Here is a 15,864-nt window from a genome sequence, read left to right on the forward strand (position 1 = left end):
ACTCGACGGCCACAGCCCGACCCGGCAGCGCTCGGCGCCGGCACCGCCCCGCGCGGCTCCGCCCTATGGCCGCGCCGCGCCCGCGCCGCTTCCGGGGCACCGCCGGCCCTGGAAACCGCGTGGCGTTGCCAGGAGGAAGCGGCGGGCGGGAAGCGCGGCGGGACCGGGGCCGCGGGGGCTGCGCTGCTGGCCGGGCTCGGCAGCAGCCGGGCTCAGCACCCCGCTGCGGCTCAGCACTCTCTGGAGCTCAGCACCCGCCGGGGTTCTGTATCAGCCGGGAGTCAGCATCCTCCGGGACTCAGCACCCACCGGAGCTCAGCATAAGCGAGGCTCAGCAGCCACTGGAGCTCAGCATCCTCCAGGCTCAGCACCCCACTGCGGCTCAGCACCCACTGGAGCTCAGCATCAGCCGGGGCTCAGCATCAGCCAGGACTCAGCACCCTTCGGCTCATCACCCACCGGAGCTCAGCATCAACCGGGCTGAGCACAAAGCTGGGCTCAGCACCCAATGGGGCTCTGCATCCTCTGGCGCTCAGCATCAGTCAGGGCTCAGCACCCTCCAGGTCTCACTGCCAACCTGGCTCAGCATCAACTGGACCTCAGCACCCTCCGGGGCTCAGCTTGGTACTCCACTGGAGCTCACCATCTTCTGTGGCTCAGCACAAAGCTGGGCTCAGCACCCAATGGGGTTCTGCATCCTCTGGGGCTCAGCTTGGCACTCCATTGGGTCTCAGCACTAAGCTGGGCTCAGCACCCAGTGGGGTTCTGCATCCTCTGTGGCTCAGCATCAGCCAGGGCTCAGCACTCTCCGGGGCTCAGCACCGGCTCAGCACCGAGTGGGGTTCTGCATCCTCTGGCACTCAGCATCAGCCAGGGCTCAGCTCAGCACCCCATTGGGGCTCAGCAATCCCCCAGGCTTCAGCACCCATTGGGGTGGTCCCTTCCAACCCAAACCATTCCTTGAATCAGTGGAAGAGGAGCAGAAACCCACTGGTGTTGTCACCTGGATGCTGCCAGGCAGATTCTGGCAAAGAACTTGGCGTTTTCTTGGCATTTAAGCTGACGTATTCATAGAATCATGGAATCACGGACTGCTTTGGGTTGGAAGGGACCTTAAAGGCCATCTTATTCCCTCCCTGCCATGGGCTGTGACACCTTCCACCCAACCAGGTTGCTCATTCCTTGAAAATGGTTAGAAACACTGTGAGGAAAACCTTCCTCCCTGGTGTGCAGGCCTCCAGTCTGGGACAATCCCATTATCCAGCCACACACGTAACAGCTTGCCAGCATATGGGCCCCACCAAGGATGAAGCAAAGGTTTATTTGGAAAATGTGTGCAGATCCAGAATTTAAGCATTAAAATTTTTATTTCCCCTACTACTTCATAATCCTGAGCCCGAGCTTAGAAATTTTTCCCTGATGCTGTGGACCAGAAAACAAAGACCAGTTCTAATAAAAATGGACATTTCACTTTAGGTTTTTCTTTCTCTTTTCTGAGCTATACACACTTGGCTGACTCAGTATAGGTTTAATAAAGGCTTAATATTTCTGATTAAACCTTTTAAATTGTCAATATCAAAAGCAGAATGTCTCAATCCAGGCACCTGAAAAGCCTTATCTGGCAGCATCTTGTCAAACCCTACCCTGAACCTCTGCTCCAAAATGAGCTTATTTTGCTCATTCTTTGTGCTATTATCTGTGGAAAATAATAATAATGTGGATATCACAATATTGACAACACCTTTGATCAAAGGGGGAGGCATTTTTTGCAATTCAGCTCCCATTTTTTTTCTGCTCTGAACCCTCTGGGCACTCCCAAGGAGCATTTTAATTCTGAAAAAAATGATTTATCATCAATTTTAGTCCGAGAAGTTCTTCTGCTAAGCCCTATTAAACGCGTGGATTCTCATTAGCCCTGTGATAATCCCTTGGGAGTTTATCTGAACACCAGCCTGCGTGCTGAATAAAGGAGGGATGAAAACTGACCCAAAAATGTTTGGGGTGAGTGAGGAGCACCCCAGTGGAAGTTCCTTGCTTCCTCGTCCTCAGCCCAGATAGGTGAGATTCCAGCCTGATTCCCAAGCACCTTATCATGCAGAGAAAGGAAACCTCCTGCTTTTCTTCCTGCATCTCTGGTCGGGATGGAGCAGCTCGTGGTGGGCAGGACAATCCCCCTTTGTCCCAGCATTGGCAAGGACAATGAAGCTCCTGTTGAGCATCAGGCACAGGGAGGCACCGCCCCAGCGTGGGCAGGGGAACCCTGCAGACACAGACCTCATATCCTTCTGAGTAATGTCCAAAGGGAAAAAAGCAAAGTTAAAGGGAAGACAAAGCTTTAAAGCGCATGTTTTGGCAGAGAGGTGAGAGCAGAGGGTCTCACCTGTCTCTCTTCCCGTAGAAACAGCCCTGTAAATACTCAATCCACAGCAGGAATGTGCATGAACAGGTTTGGAATTTAGCAAAATTAGCTCTAGAAGGAGTCGAGTGTATCTCCCTTAACACAAGCAGGCAACACCTGAACTCTACAGCACAGTGTCCCCAGCAGAGAGGCTGCGCTCCAAAGATGGGAAGTCAACAATCACGGCTATAAATTTGACATGGTCTGGTAACAGAAAAAGCCTTGAAAATCAGAAAAAAAATGATGAAACTCCCTCATGTGGGGATGAGATCCCTGAGATTTGGCAGTGGATTTCCCATGGCGGGGTAAGAGGTCGGCAGGCTGACAGCTGATGGCCCTGCTCCCTCCCCTCTGTCTGTGTCCCCATGGCCCAGACATCTGCTGTCCCCGCCGAGCAGCTGCCCCCTGAGCAGGACAGCAGCAGGGGATCCTTCCTGCCTTCCTTCCTTCCAGCTAAATCCAACAGAAATGGGCTGTCTGGCCTGTTCAGGGGAGAAGGGGTCTGCAAGGAAAAGCTCAAAAATGCTCTGGAGCAGCAGCAGTTTGTGATTATCCCTGTGAGAAAAAGCCTTAGGCTATGGGGATGAGATGGGATGGTGTCTGTTCCATCACTGTCTCTTGGCCAAACAAAGATCATTTTGCCCAGTAAGGTTTAAAATTCAATATATTAGGCCCTTGGGATTTTTTTTTCCTAAACACTTCCATCTCCTCTCCTTTGTTTGCTCACTTTGCAGCTGTCTTTGGAGCATCCAACAGCCCCTGCTGAACCACATGCCCAGTTGTGGCAGCAGTGACCCCCTGAGCTCTCATTTGTGATGCGGGTACATCCAAAATCCCCTGGGGAAAGGTGTGGGTGCCCCAGCCTGGGTCAAAAGGAGCTCTTGGACCTTCAGGCGTGAATAGCAGGCTCAGCTGAAAGCAGTTTATTGCTCATTAGTGCTCTCAGGGCCGTGCTGTTCTCGAGGTCAGGGGTCGGATAAATCATTATTTGGACTATTGGAAGAAAATTCCATGTGTGAGGATGGAAATAAAGCTGCTGGGGGGAGTGGGTTGCCCATCCCTGACCCTGCACACCGCTGGGTTCGAGGAAGCCACAGGGATTCAGCAGGTGACATAGAGGGTGATTTTGCTGGGGCCATTTCCTTACCTGGCAAGATAGCACAGGCTCAGGAAATGAGCAATTCCAGTCTCCCGTCCGTACATTTATATATTCTCTTCACGTTTCCTAAATAAGCTGGTCCGAGGCAGGAGGAGCCTTGTCTGGTCGCTGGCACAGCCCAGCGTTTGTAGCTGAAGCTGCTGCTGACATCTACGGTCAGCCCGGGGTACTGAAAAGTGTTTGAAAGTGGTGCAGCCACGGGCTGGATTAGGGCTGGAAAATGTCTTTAAATTCCTCTCAATCTATCCCCCTGGAACACTTTCCACTCTTCCTGGGTGCTCTAAGCCCCATCAAACCTGGCCTTGGCAGCCACAGCTGCTCTGGGCACCCTGTGCCAGGGCCTCCCCACCCTCACAGGGAGGAATTTCTCCCCAATCTCCCATCCATCCCTGCCCTCTGGCAGTGGGAGCCATTCCCTGTGTCCTGTCCCTCCATCCCTTGTCCCTCTCCAGCTCTCCTGAACCCCTTTTAGGCACTAGAAGGGGCTGTCAATGAGTCGTGGTGCTCATATGGATTTAACCAAAATATCATTATTATAGCATAATCCCTTAAAATTACAAGAAATTACCTCAGAAGTAAAAACTACTCTGAAGAAATAAAAGTAATACTGACTGGATTTCCAGCTGATTGTTCCCCTTAGGAGGTTTCTCTGCACCACACCTCTTGCCCTAAAACTGTGGAAATCCCATTTCACAGGGAAAACCTGTTAGGTGCTGTAACATTACACCGAGTACAGTGATACAGACAATTTATCTGTAAATTAATTTTCAGCACTGTGCATGACCCCTCTTTACCACATTAAATTTCACTATTAATTATGTCACTGGGCTGAAGCATTTCTTGAGATTGATGGAAATCCTTCAGCACAGGTGTCAGCATAGGGGCAGCTCTCTTCAGCATTCTAAGGAGATATTTATTGGAACAACAATAGCTGGAAAAAAAACCCAAAAAACACAACCAGGCAAGCTTTTGGACATGGAAACCTCTTATAAGTCTGGTCTTAGTTCTAAATTTTATTTTGGGCTGTCTGAAGCTCCTGAGCTTTAGCATTCTCTCCTTTTCTAATTTTTCCCCTTATTTTCAGAAGAGCTGGGTGCTGTTCCTGTTTCCCTCTAGACTCAAAGATTGGCAGCAGGGGCACAGCTGGAGCGAAATCAGCTCCAGCCCCAGGGAGGGTGGGCTGAAGGTCACCCTCCTGTATTCCCATTGGGGCAGGAAAGCAGCCAAGTAAACATCTTCTCCTGCATTTTGCTCCTATTGAAAACTCAGCTTTAAGGCTGCAGGTCCTGTTGCAAACATTTGGATTTTATCTGTGCAGAGGGAGCAGGTTTATTTATTTATTAGAGGCCAAAGCAGTTTAGTTGCTCCTCAGTCCCCAGAGTTGCTCTTTCCTGAGGTTCCCAGCAGGGTGGGAGGTTCCACAGAGGCCCATATTTGATGCCAGGCTCTTTCTGTGCACCTCCCATCCCTGCACAGCCTGGTGAGCTCCAGCTCCATCAGATTTTATCTGCTTCATGATGTGTGAGAGCAATCCAGCACGGGAAGGCCGTGGAGCTGTTGGAGTGAGGCCAGAGGAGGCACCAGAACATTCAGAGGATGGAGCAGCTCAGCTGGGAGGAGAGGCTGGGAGAATTGGGGTTGTTCAGCCTGAGAAGAGAAGTTTCAGGGTGACCTGAAGGAGGCAGCAAGAAACATGGACAGAGACTGTTTTTACAAGGGCCTGGAGTGCCAGGACAAGGGGGAATGGTTTCCCACTGCCAGAGGGCAGGGTTAGATGGGATATTGGGAAGAAATTTTTCCCTGTGAGGGTGGTGAGGCTCTGGCACAGATTTCCCAGAGAAGCTGCCCCTATCCCTGGAAGTGTCCAAAGCCAGGGTTTGGAGCACCCTGGGCTAATGGAAGGTGTCCCTGCCCATGGCAGGGGATGAGCTTTGAGGTCCCTTCCATCCCAAACCATTCTGGGATCTGTGGTTCAGGTCTCCACAAGCATTGTTCTGTGGGAACCCAGGGCATCCCTCTGGCTGGCCAGGACAGCCAAGACCCCTGCCAGGGGGCTCAGAAGCTCTGGCACAGAGCCTAAAACACCTGTGGGTTTGATTATCACCTGTGGAGCAAATTACAAACCTTATATGAAGATCAGCAAGCCACAACAGTTTGGGTAGAATAACAGTGAAGTTATCACGGGGTGGAAAAGTAGATTTTGGGGTTTCTGGTATGGGGGTTCAGGGGGCAAGATGGAGGGAACTGGGTGTGTCCAGCCTTTCTCCTTCTTCTTCTTGGCCTCCATCTTCTGCTGTGATGTTGGCACTTTGGGATTGGTTTAGAGTAGAAGCTCACTGTCTAACATAGGTGATAGGTATTGGGAAGCAATTGTAAACATTGTATATGTAGTTTGTAGCATAAAGAGATAACACCACCCTGGGCCAGGCAGAGTGTCTGGGACTGTCCTGCTGAGCTGACCTTGGCAGGACAGGAGAAAGAATTTTACAGATAAGAAACAATAAACGACCTTGAGACTGACAAATGAAGAGCTCTGACTGCTTCATCAAGTGCCAGGCTGCATAAAGAGACTTTCCAACTTTTCTCAGGGTCACTGTGACCAGCTGAGATCCCAACATTGCTCCTTGGTGAGCAGCTCCTCATCCTTCCCCTCCCAGCTGGCAGCTGCACGGCCCTGAGGGAGCAGCTGAACACAGGCAGCAGCTGAGGGCATGCAGGGGATGGGATCTGATCAGAGCCCCCAGGTGTTTGCTGCCTCCCAGGCGTTTTTATAGGAGAAATGGAAGTGAGGGTACGCTGGTTTGGCAGGTCAAAGGGACAGGAAAGAGCTGCCATTAATGCCACCTGTCACTGTGATGATGTTTTGTGTGGTGTTAGGGCAAAGAAGTCTGGCTTGTTCAGATTTTCCCCTTAATTTACATAATCTTAAATCAATTGCAGCTTCTCATTCAAACTTGAATTGCTTTTCTGTGACAACTCTCCTTTTTATCAATAGACTTTTAGGAAGAGGTTTTTACAGCATTCACTGCTTTCCCCAGCAGGCTGACCTACAACAGCTGCCACTAAACTCTCCTGGTGTGCTAAATTTAAATTTTAATCTCCTCCTAACTTCCCCTTCTCATTTGCTCATGTTAACTTCAGGGAGCTTCAGAGGAGGAGCAGAAGCAGAACCCCTGACATCAAGACCTAGCACAAGGCCCCACTTGCTTTTTTCCTATGAATTTCCCCAGAAGTTATGTGGCAATGTTACAACATCCACAATAACAAGATTTATTTAGTTTTAGCCATTTATTGCCGCCTCAGCTTTCAGAGTTCTGATTCTTTAGAACAACCAGTTTGTTTTAATCAAACTTCAACTCTAATCAGAGCAAATTTCAGCTGCCCACCCACCTCTCCAGTGTCTTTCCAAGTCCAGTTTCTCATCTTTGGACAAAGAAATCTTCATTAACAGCTTTTACTGCAGTAAAGACACAGCACAGGTGTGTGCTCAGATGGTTTCAGTTTATTAAAAACGAGGATCTGCTTTGCAGTAACGGAACAACCATGATCATGCAAGTCTTGCACAAACACAAGGCAGGCAGAAGATGAAAGACAAAAGCAGGAGGAACTCAAGCAAACCAAGATAAAAATTAAACCAGTGCTTTACAATGAACATCAAGTGCCAAACAGTAAAAACTAATTAATTCCTCCAGTGTTTGCGCCATCTCTCAGACTTTTAGGCTTGTACAAAAGCTGAAAGGAAGTAATAAAAAAAAAAGTAAAGAGCTATGCAAATGTACAAAACCCAGCTGGAGTAGGAGGAGCATTTTAACATGAAAATTGAGGTCAGGTCACATCTACTCTTCCTCCAAGCACTCTCCCTCTTCAGCAGGATCCAGTGGCAGGGGCCGAGCTCTGTAAGGAGCATTATTTCAGAAGCATTAGCAGGAACCAGCTCTGGTTTGAAAGGCTTTTCCCAAAGCCCAAGGACTTAGTTAGACCTTGAGGCATCAGGACTGACAGGGGCTCCTTTATTCTGTGTTCTCTTCCCTCCACCTTTTTCTTGTTCAGCCCACAAACTCCAAATTAAAAGGATGAAAGTTTTCCCGTGCTACAGCAAACATTTTCTGTTTCACCAACTTAAAAGCCTTTGTCTGCTTGTCCTGCAGGACAATTTGGGGCCAATTCTTATGGCATCTTATAGGTATTTCCAAACTCCCCCTAGCAGTTTAGAAATACCTATATCTGGTGGAAGAATGGAGTTCCAACCCAGAATTCCCTATGGAAAACAGTAAGACATTATTTTATACTGCTGCCTTTTTAGTCAGCAGTGCAGCCTACAGTTAATCTCTGAGGCTCCAGCTTGGAAAAGCCATTCAATTCCTGGCACATGGAAATTGGAACCTCGACGAGGTCCCTGAAAACTTTGCCAGATTTGGTGAAAAACATCACTTCCATGAGGACACAGAGGTCAGGAGACACAATGTCAACTTGCCCCTCCAAAAATGGAGTTTCACAGAGAAAAAATAATCACAGCTTGCTTCCCTGTGGTGGTCCCAGTTGTTGGTTTCTCTGGGTCTGGACTGAAGGCACTTGAGAGGGTAATTCATGTTCAGAATCAGGTGTTTATTATTTCTTATCACTAAAACAGTCTCACTGCTGTGAGTTCAGCACCTTTTCATTAGAAGGCACAAAATGGCCAACAATCTCTTGGTACAAGGTCTTTTAAGACTAAACTATCCAATTAAGAACTGACACCAGGATTATTTTCCCTTTTAACCCAATAACTGATCCCAAAGAGCTGCAATGGGGACTTTTCTGCCCAATTACAAAATACCATGAAGGAGGAGGAAGAAGAAGCATGAAGAAGAAACCCAGGAGGATACTCTGTGCCCTCCACCTTGCTTCCATCCACAACACACTAAAAATCCCAAAACCTAAATATCTCACCAAGTGACACACCTACATTGCTTTCTATATTTCACACTTTTGTGGATTCTAGTCTATTCTGGAATTTAGGAAACTTCCTCCATGAATGAGGGTCAAAGTCAGGGCACCCCAGAGCAGACACAGAAATATTCCCTGGGCTTGCACACCTCCCCTTGCCCCAATACCCACTCCAGGCCGCTGGTCCCGGGCGTGTCTCCGTCGGATGCCCGGCTCTCCTTGGATGGCAGCTGCAGGAAGTCGCTGATGCCCCTTTGCCAGGCGGGCACCGGCCTCACACACACCCGGTTCAGCCCCACGGGGCGCCGCTCACCTGCGGGGAGCGCCGGGTCAGCCTGGGCAGGGCGGGCGGGAGTGGCAAAGGGAGGGAGTGGCAAAGGGAGGAAGGAAGGAAGGAGGAACAGGAGGAGGAGGAGGGAAGAAAAGAAGAAAGAATGTAGTGTGAAAAATGTGTATTTTATGATTGGCTTTTTGCAAATATTACATGTATTATGTTAGAAAGTTACGCTGTGTTAATTTTCTTAAGCAGCGTGTTAAATACAGTTTTAGGCTATAACATAAGGTTACGATAGAAACTATGCTATGTAAGGTACTTTTTTAAAGAGGGGACTTGCACTGAGATAGCAGCCACAGGACACCAGAATCTTTCAGAGAGAAAGAATTTATTGCTATTTTATCGAGTTCTTCCTGCCTCGCTCAGCCCTGAAGATGCTGTTAGGATTCAGAGGAATAAGCTGACACTGAGAATCCTGTGTTTTAATGGAATTTATGCATCATGCATGAAGTGTATGAATATGCAACAGGCTGTTGCTTTTAAGGGTTAATCCTCTGTTAACGTGTGTCCTTTTTCGGGCTTATTTCGCCCAGGAAAAGGTACCAGGAAAAGGTACCCGGACCGTCTGTAACCCTTTGCTCTTATTGTCTTGTATTGTCCTAAATCGTAATTGTCCAAATTTTTATTACTGTGATCATACTACTATTAAACTTTTAAAATTTTAAAAACAAGTGATTGGCGTTTTTCACAGTAGCGAGGGAGAGAGGGAAAGAGGGAAGGGAGGAAAGGAAAAAGCGAGGGAGGGAAGGGATGGAGGAGAAGGGGCCGCGCTCACCTCTCCGGCCGGGCACTGCCGGCCCCGCGCTGACGCTGCTGCTGCCGCTGCTGCCGGAGCCCAGCGCCTTGCGGGGAGCGCGGGCGACCAACACTGCGGGGAAAGGGACAGCGGGGCTCAGCAGCCGAGCTCGGAACCCCCTCAGCCCGTCCCGTTCCGTCCGGAACCCCCCTGAGCCCTGCCCGTCACGTTTAGAATCCCCCTGAGCCCTGCCCGTCACATTCCTTTCCCGCTCGGAACCCCCCTGAGCCCTGTCCCGTCCCGTTCCCTTCCCACTCGGAACCCCCCTCAGCCCGGCCCTGCCCGTTCCCTTCCCGCCCCTCAGCCCTGCCCGTCCCGCTCGGAACCCCCTGAGCCCTGCCCGTCCCGTTCCCGCTCGGAACTCCCCTGAGCCCTGCCCGTCCCTTTCCTCCCCCGCTCGGAATCCCCCTGAGCCCTGCCTTCCACTCGGAATCCCCCTGAGCCCTGCCCTGCCCGTTCCCTTCCCGCTCCCTCAGCCCTGCCCGTCCCATTCCCGCTTGGAACCCCCCTGAGCCCCGCCCTGCCCGTTCCCTTCCCGCTCGGACCCCCCCTCAGCTCTGCCCGTCCCGTAGCTCTCGGAACCCCCCTGAGCCCTGCCCGTCCCGTTCCCTTCCCGCCCCCTCAGCCCGTCGCGTTCCCGCTCGGAACCCCCCTCAGCCCTGCCCTGCCCATCACGTTCGGTATCCCCCCTCAGCCCTGCCCCTCCCGTTCCCTTCCCGCTCGGAACCCCCTCCAGCCCCTGCCCGTCCCGGCCCGCTCGGAACCCCCTCAGCCCTGCCCGTTCCCTTCCCGCCCCTCAGCCCGTTCCATCCCTATCCCTGTCCCCGTCCCGCTCCGTTCCCGCACCCTTGCGGAAGGCACGACCACGCTGATCCACCTTGGTCCGCGCCATCCCTACCCGGCACGGCCCAGCTCCGCCCCGGCAGCGCTATTGGCCACAGCCCGCCAATGGAGCACGGGGCCGCCCCCGTCCCGCTGCCCTTCCTGCTCTCCTCTGCCCGGGCGGGATACTGGGGAGAAATTCCCTGCGAGGGGAGCGAGGGGCTGGTACGGGTTGCACAGAGCGTCTGTGGCCGTCCCAGCTCTGGGAGTGTTTAAAGCCGCGCTGAATGGGGCTTGGAATAACGTGGTCTAGCGGGAGGTGTCGCTGCCCGCAGCGCGGGGTTGGAATGGAATGGAATGGGGATTTACGGTCCCATTCAACCCAAGCCATTCCCGGTTTGAATGAACTGGTCCCGGAACGGTCGCTCCGCGTTCGCGTTCCCGGGGGGAAGGGAAAGGAAGGGGAGGGTGCCGGGCGGTGCGGCGGCATTTCCCGTCCCCCGCGGAAGATGGCGGCGTCCAGCGCGCTCCTGGCCTGGTGCGTCCAACACCTGCGCGGGGACTTCGGGCTGGACGTGGGCGAGGACGTGGTGAGGTGAGCGGGGCCGGGGCCGGGCGGGGCTCTCCTGCCCTCTGAGAGGGGCTCCTCGGAGGAAACACGGTGTGCCGGAGCAGCTGCCGGGAGTTTGCCCGGGGTTGTGGCTCGGGGGGAGATTCGGGGAGGAGAAGTGGCGGGAGGTGGGATGTGAGGTGACAGAAGCACAGATTGCTCTTAGTCGGGAGGAATCTTAAAGATCATATCGTTCTACCTCCTGCCATGGTCTTACCACAGAGACCTGATGGAAAAGGAAAGATAAATGTCCCACCTGTGCCGCGAGAGCGCGGACCATCCTCCCCCTCACCCATTTTTATCCACCCCGGCCCGCCCTAGGTACATCTTATCCATCACGAACGAGGAGGAGATCCGGGAGTACGTTGTGGACCTTGTTCAAGGCACGGACGGGAAGAAGAGCTGGTTTGTGGAAGAGCTGCTGAGCCGGTGGAGGAAATCTGCCCAGCTGCCCTCCGAGCCCTTCCCTGCCTACCGGAAAAAGGACGGTGAGTGCTGCAGAGCGGGAAACTCCCAGATAAACCCGGTTGTTGTGCGAAACTCCCAGATAAACCTGCTTGTTGTGCTCACAAACAGTTCCATGCCACGAATCCCTGTGTGGATACCATCCCATCCCTGATTTGGGGCAGTTTAAAGCTGATTTTTGTGGTAGCAGGCCCCCAGCCAGGTAATAATGAGCATTGACTCCGTGATCCAGAAGTGTGAAAAACGCCAGTCAGTTGTTTTTAAAATTTTAAAAGTTTAATAGTAATAAAATGGTTATAAAAATAGTAATACAATTAGAGTAATGACAATTTGGACAATTTGAATTAGGATAATATGAGACAATAGAGACAAAGAGTTATGGACAGTCTGGGTACCTTTTCCAGGCAAAATAAGCCCTAAAAAGGACCCACCTTAACAGAGGATTAACCCTTAAAAACAACAGCCTGTTGCATATTCATACACCTCATACATGATGCATAAATTCCATTCAAACACAGGATTCTGTCTGGGCAGTGTCAGCTTCTTCCTCTGAATCCTGATAGCACCTTCAAGGCAGGAAGAAGTTCGTTTCTTCTGATAATGGAGCAATAAATTCTTTTTCTCTGGAAGATTCAGGTGTCCTGTGGCTGCTATCTCATTGCAAGTCCTTTCTTTACAAAAAAAAAAAAAGTATCCTACATAGCATAGTTTCTATTTTAACGATTTTTATAACCTAAAACTATATTTAACACAGTACTGAATAGAATTAACACAGCATAACTTTCTAACACAACACATATAATATTCATTTTAATATTTGCAAAAAGCCAATCGTAAAAGACACATTTTTCACAAGAAGGTATAAAAGACACTTTATTACTGGAAATCTACAGTTCTTATAGAAACAATGGTGTACCTAAGACCTGATTGGTGTCAAAGTGGAAACCTCTCACACATTTATTGGTGGCTATCAATAACAGACTCTAGAGAACCATATATAGAACCATCTATAGACAGTGGCTATAGAAGGAGAGATAATGGTTTGAATTCTTTTCCTCTAAGTTTCCCACAGCTTACTAGGATTTTTCTGGCAAAGTCTGTGGCCAGAGAGCTGCTGCCACACGTTTTCAGTCATGAAGTAGAGTCCAGGGACATTTTTCTTCTGCTGGCACTTACCCAGCCTCTCTCTTGATTTGTTTATTAGAGGCCAAAGCAGTTTAGTTGCTCCTAAATCCCACGTGTTGCTCTTTCCTGAGGTTCCCAGCAGGGTGGGAGGTTCCACAGAGGCCCATATTTGATGCCAGGCTCTTTCTGTGCACCTCCCATCCCTGCACAGCCTGGTGAGCTCCAGCTCCATCAGATTTTATCTGCTTCATGATGTGTGAGAGCAATCCAGCACGGGAAGGCCGTGGAGCTGTTGGAGTGAGGCCAGAGGAGGCACCAGAACGTTCAGAGGATGGAGCAGCTCAGCTGGAAGGAGAGGCTGGGAGAATTGGGGTTGTTCAGCCTGAGAAGAGAAGCTTTGGGGTGACCTGAGTGTTGCTCCTGTGTCTGTGCCTCTCCCACTGCAGAGGCTCTGGAGGTGCTGCGGGACCAGGGCAAGAAGGGGAAGCGCAAAGGGAGGAACAGGCAGGAGACCCCGGCACAGCCCGAGCCCAGCGCTCATGGGGAGGAGGTGAAAACCCCCCTGGACCTGGCCAAGGTGAGTGTTGGGGGCCAGGGGGGCACTGGAGAGGCTTCCTTGGGGTAAGAAGGTGTCAGACACTGGTGAAGATGTGGTTGGAAGGTGGAAATGAGAGTCTGGGACATTGGGGTGCCCAGGTGGGCACTGCTCAGGCCACACCTCAAATCCTGGGGTCAGTTTTGGGCTCCTCACAAGAAAGGCAGTGAGGGTCTGGAGCACCAGGAGCAGCTGAGGGAGCTGGGGAGGCTCAGCCTGGAGAAAAGGAGGCTCAGAAAGGACCTTGTGGTTCTGCACAACTCCCTGACAGGAGGGTGGAACTGGGTGGGGTTGGCATCTCCTCCCAGGGAACAGGGACAGGATGAGAGGAAATGGCCTCAAGCTGTGCCAGGAGAGGTTTAGGTTGGATATTAGGGGAAAAAAATCATGGAAACCATAGTCAGATACTTGAATGGCCTATCTAGGACAGTGGTGGAGTCACCACCACTGGACGGTTCAAAAACCATGTGGATGTGGCACTTGGAGAGGAAGAGAGGACAGAGAGAAGGGAAGGAGGAAGAGGGAAAAGGAGGGAGAGGGAGAGAAAGGAAAGGAGAGCAAATTAATGATGGGTCTCTGATCTTGGAGGGCTTTTCCAACCAAACCATTTCCATGTTTCTGTGATGTCCAGGATGGGGAGAAAGGTTGTGTCTGTTTGTGTCTGTAACTGGGAGTAAAATAACCATCAGGTAGCAAATATGCCAGCATGGATTTTTCTCCCCCAGAAAGCCTGAGAGGAGAAAGCAGGTGAAGGAAGTTGAGGCTCTAATTAGGAATAAAAGGGATTTCTTTAAATCAGATATGAGGGGAATTGAACCCACCAAGTGGTTAGAACATCCTTTCCTACTGTATTTAAACTATCTCTGTCACACTGGTTGAAGCTTTAATTAGAAACTGTAGAATAAGAGCATAGAAACACCAAAACCTGAGAAATGCTGCAATTCCTGAGTAAGGAGTGGAACTTGATTTCATGTTTTTAAATTGAACTTTTTGGAGCAGGGAGGCTGCAAAGGCTGAAAGTATTTTGTAAGAGTGTTATAGGATAAACCACAACATTTTTGAATTGGTGGGTTAAAAGTGGACAGTGATGTTCCATTTCCTTGTAGTTACCTTCTAACTTAATTTTAATTAAGAGAAAAGTGAGAAAGATCTGCCAAAGTCACTTTATCTTCTTTTGGGTATTTTATGGTGGCAGTGAATCTGGCAGTGGCACTAAAACCAGTTGGACCTTACTGGGAGGACTGGAAATGCTGCATCTGCTTGTCACTAAACCAAATTGAAACTCAGGAGTGAATCATGAAATCACTGAGGCCAGATCACAGAAGGAGGAGCAGAATTTATTTTACAGCTCAGTACTTGAACCCTCCTGTGTGGAAAACCTCTGCTGAGGTGGCTGTGGGATTTGGGGAGGCTGCTGGGAGGTGACATGGCTGGGAATGCCCTGCTGCCATCCCAGCTGTGCCCAGGGTGCACAGACAAACAGGGAATCTGAATAATTCCCTGCTACAAACAGGGAATCTGAATAATCCTTGGAAATGAGCTTGGGAGTGATGCCTTGTGAAGGCTGACCCAGAACAGAGACTGGACAGAGCTAAAGAATAAAGTAGGGATTTATTATTTATTAATGGATCCACCTTGGGCAGCACAACCCAAAATGGCCACAAAATGGACCACAGGTTATGGGGTCACACACTTTTATCAGTTTGGTCCATTTGCATTTTGGTCCAAAACAGTTACAGCTTCAGCAGCCCATGAAGTCCCAGTTTTGTTCTATTAGCATATTGGACCAAAACAATTCCAGCTCCAGCCCATAAAGTCCCATCCTTCCTGTTTTCTGTCTTCAACTCACATTGTTTGTGCTCTTGGGCCTGAGATTTGGATCATTTGTCCTTGGCTCCCCAGCTGGAGCAGGAATTGTTGTGTCTCCCTGCTCTGTGCACAGAGCTCACTGTCTCCTGATATGAAACCTGGACTTACACACTAAAGCAGAACAGAATCTGAAAAATAGAAAAGCCAAACCCTGAGGCATCAGGGGTAGCTGAGCTGCTGTTTGGAGCTGTTAAACAGGCATGAGGCTGTGCAGAGCACAGAGAGCAGCACTCACTGCCCAAATCCCACCAGCTCCAGCTGGCATGGGTGGCAAACTTCGAGTGCATCCTGGTGTCCTTGCTTTGTTTGGATTCCTTGGAGCTTTTCTGGCAGGCCTGAGCTTGTCTTTGTGCTCAGTCTGGGGTCTGGTCCAAGTTCCATTGCAGTGAGGCAGAGTGACACACTTGTCTGAGCTCCTGGCCTGCCCGGGGGTCAGTGCTGGCTCTCTGCTGCCCGGTTTGTTTGTTTATTTTTTTCCTTCCCAGGCCCAGGAGAGCAGCAGTAGGGTCAGCAGCAGTAGCATTTCCTGCAAGAAGAAGCCCAAGTATGTCAACCTGTACACCAGGGAGGGGCAGGACAGGCTGGCTGTGCTCATCCCAGGCCGGCACGCCTGCGAGTGCCTGGGCCAGAAGCACAAACTCATCAACAACTGCCTGGAGTGCGGGCGCATTGTGTGTGAGCAGGAGGGCTCTGGGCCCTGCCTCTTCTGTGGGGCCCTGGTGAGTACCCAGGGAGTCACTGTGAGGGGCTGGTGGGGGGATTGGA

The 15,864-nt window shown here is 50.7% G+C and overlaps 2 protein-coding genes across 2 annotated transcripts in view; one reads left to right on the forward strand and one right to left on the reverse strand.

Annotated features, from left to right (window-relative positions):
* Positions 1-6,803: 6,803 nt before the first annotated feature.
* PCLAF (PCNA clamp associated factor) lies at positions 6,804-10,596 on the reverse strand. The gene is made up of 4 exons (XM_054272952.1): positions 10,460-10,596; positions 9,593-9,685; positions 8,655-8,796; positions 6,804-7,451 (listed from the first exon to the last, which is right to left on the reverse strand). Exons 1-4 carry the CDS (start codon positions 10,503-10,505, stop codon positions 7,394-7,396), a joined length of 339 nt encoding a protein of 112 aa, XP_054128927.1. The 5' UTR covers positions 10,506-10,596; the 3' UTR covers positions 6,804-7,393.
* Positions 10,597-10,878: 282 nt separating this feature from the next.
* Positions 10,879-15,864, forward strand: part of TRIP4 (thyroid hormone receptor interactor 4) — a 30,055-nt gene continuing 25,069 nt past the window's right edge. Inside the window, exons 1-4 of the mRNA XM_054272951.1 lie at positions 10,879-11,030; positions 11,367-11,533; positions 13,082-13,212; positions 15,585-15,818. Coding sequence (XP_054128926.1) covers positions 10,945-11,030; positions 11,367-11,533; positions 13,082-13,212; positions 15,585-15,818 — 618 coding nt within the window. The 5' untranslated portion in view covers positions 10,879-10,944. The remainder of the gene's footprint in view (positions 11,031-11,366; positions 11,534-13,081; positions 13,213-15,584; positions 15,819-15,864) is intronic.

The sequence above is a fragment of the Melozone crissalis genome, unplaced genomic scaffold (genome assembly GCF_028551555.1).
Source record: "Melozone crissalis strain CALT ecotype California unplaced genomic scaffold, PUWL_Pcris_2 ptg000014l_1, whole genome shotgun sequence".
Taxonomy (NCBI): domain Eukaryota; kingdom Metazoa; phylum Chordata; class Aves; order Passeriformes; family Passerellidae; genus Melozone; species Melozone crissalis.

Bases quoted from the DNA above. Each gene is read 5' to 3' on its own strand.
- PCLAF (XM_054272952.1), bottom strand. From the start codon at position 10,505: ATGGCGCGGACCAAGGTGGATCAGCGTGGTCGTGCCTTCCGCAAGG. The intron at 9,686-10,459 runs GTGCGGGAACGG...CTTTCCCCGCAG, and splicing joins TGGTCGTGCCTTCCGCAAGG to TGTTGGTCGCCCGCGCTCCC. The intron at 7,452-8,654 runs GTGGGTATTGGG...TGCTCCTTACAG, and splicing joins CCCGGGACCAGCGGCCTGGA to AGCTCGGCCCCTGCCACTGG.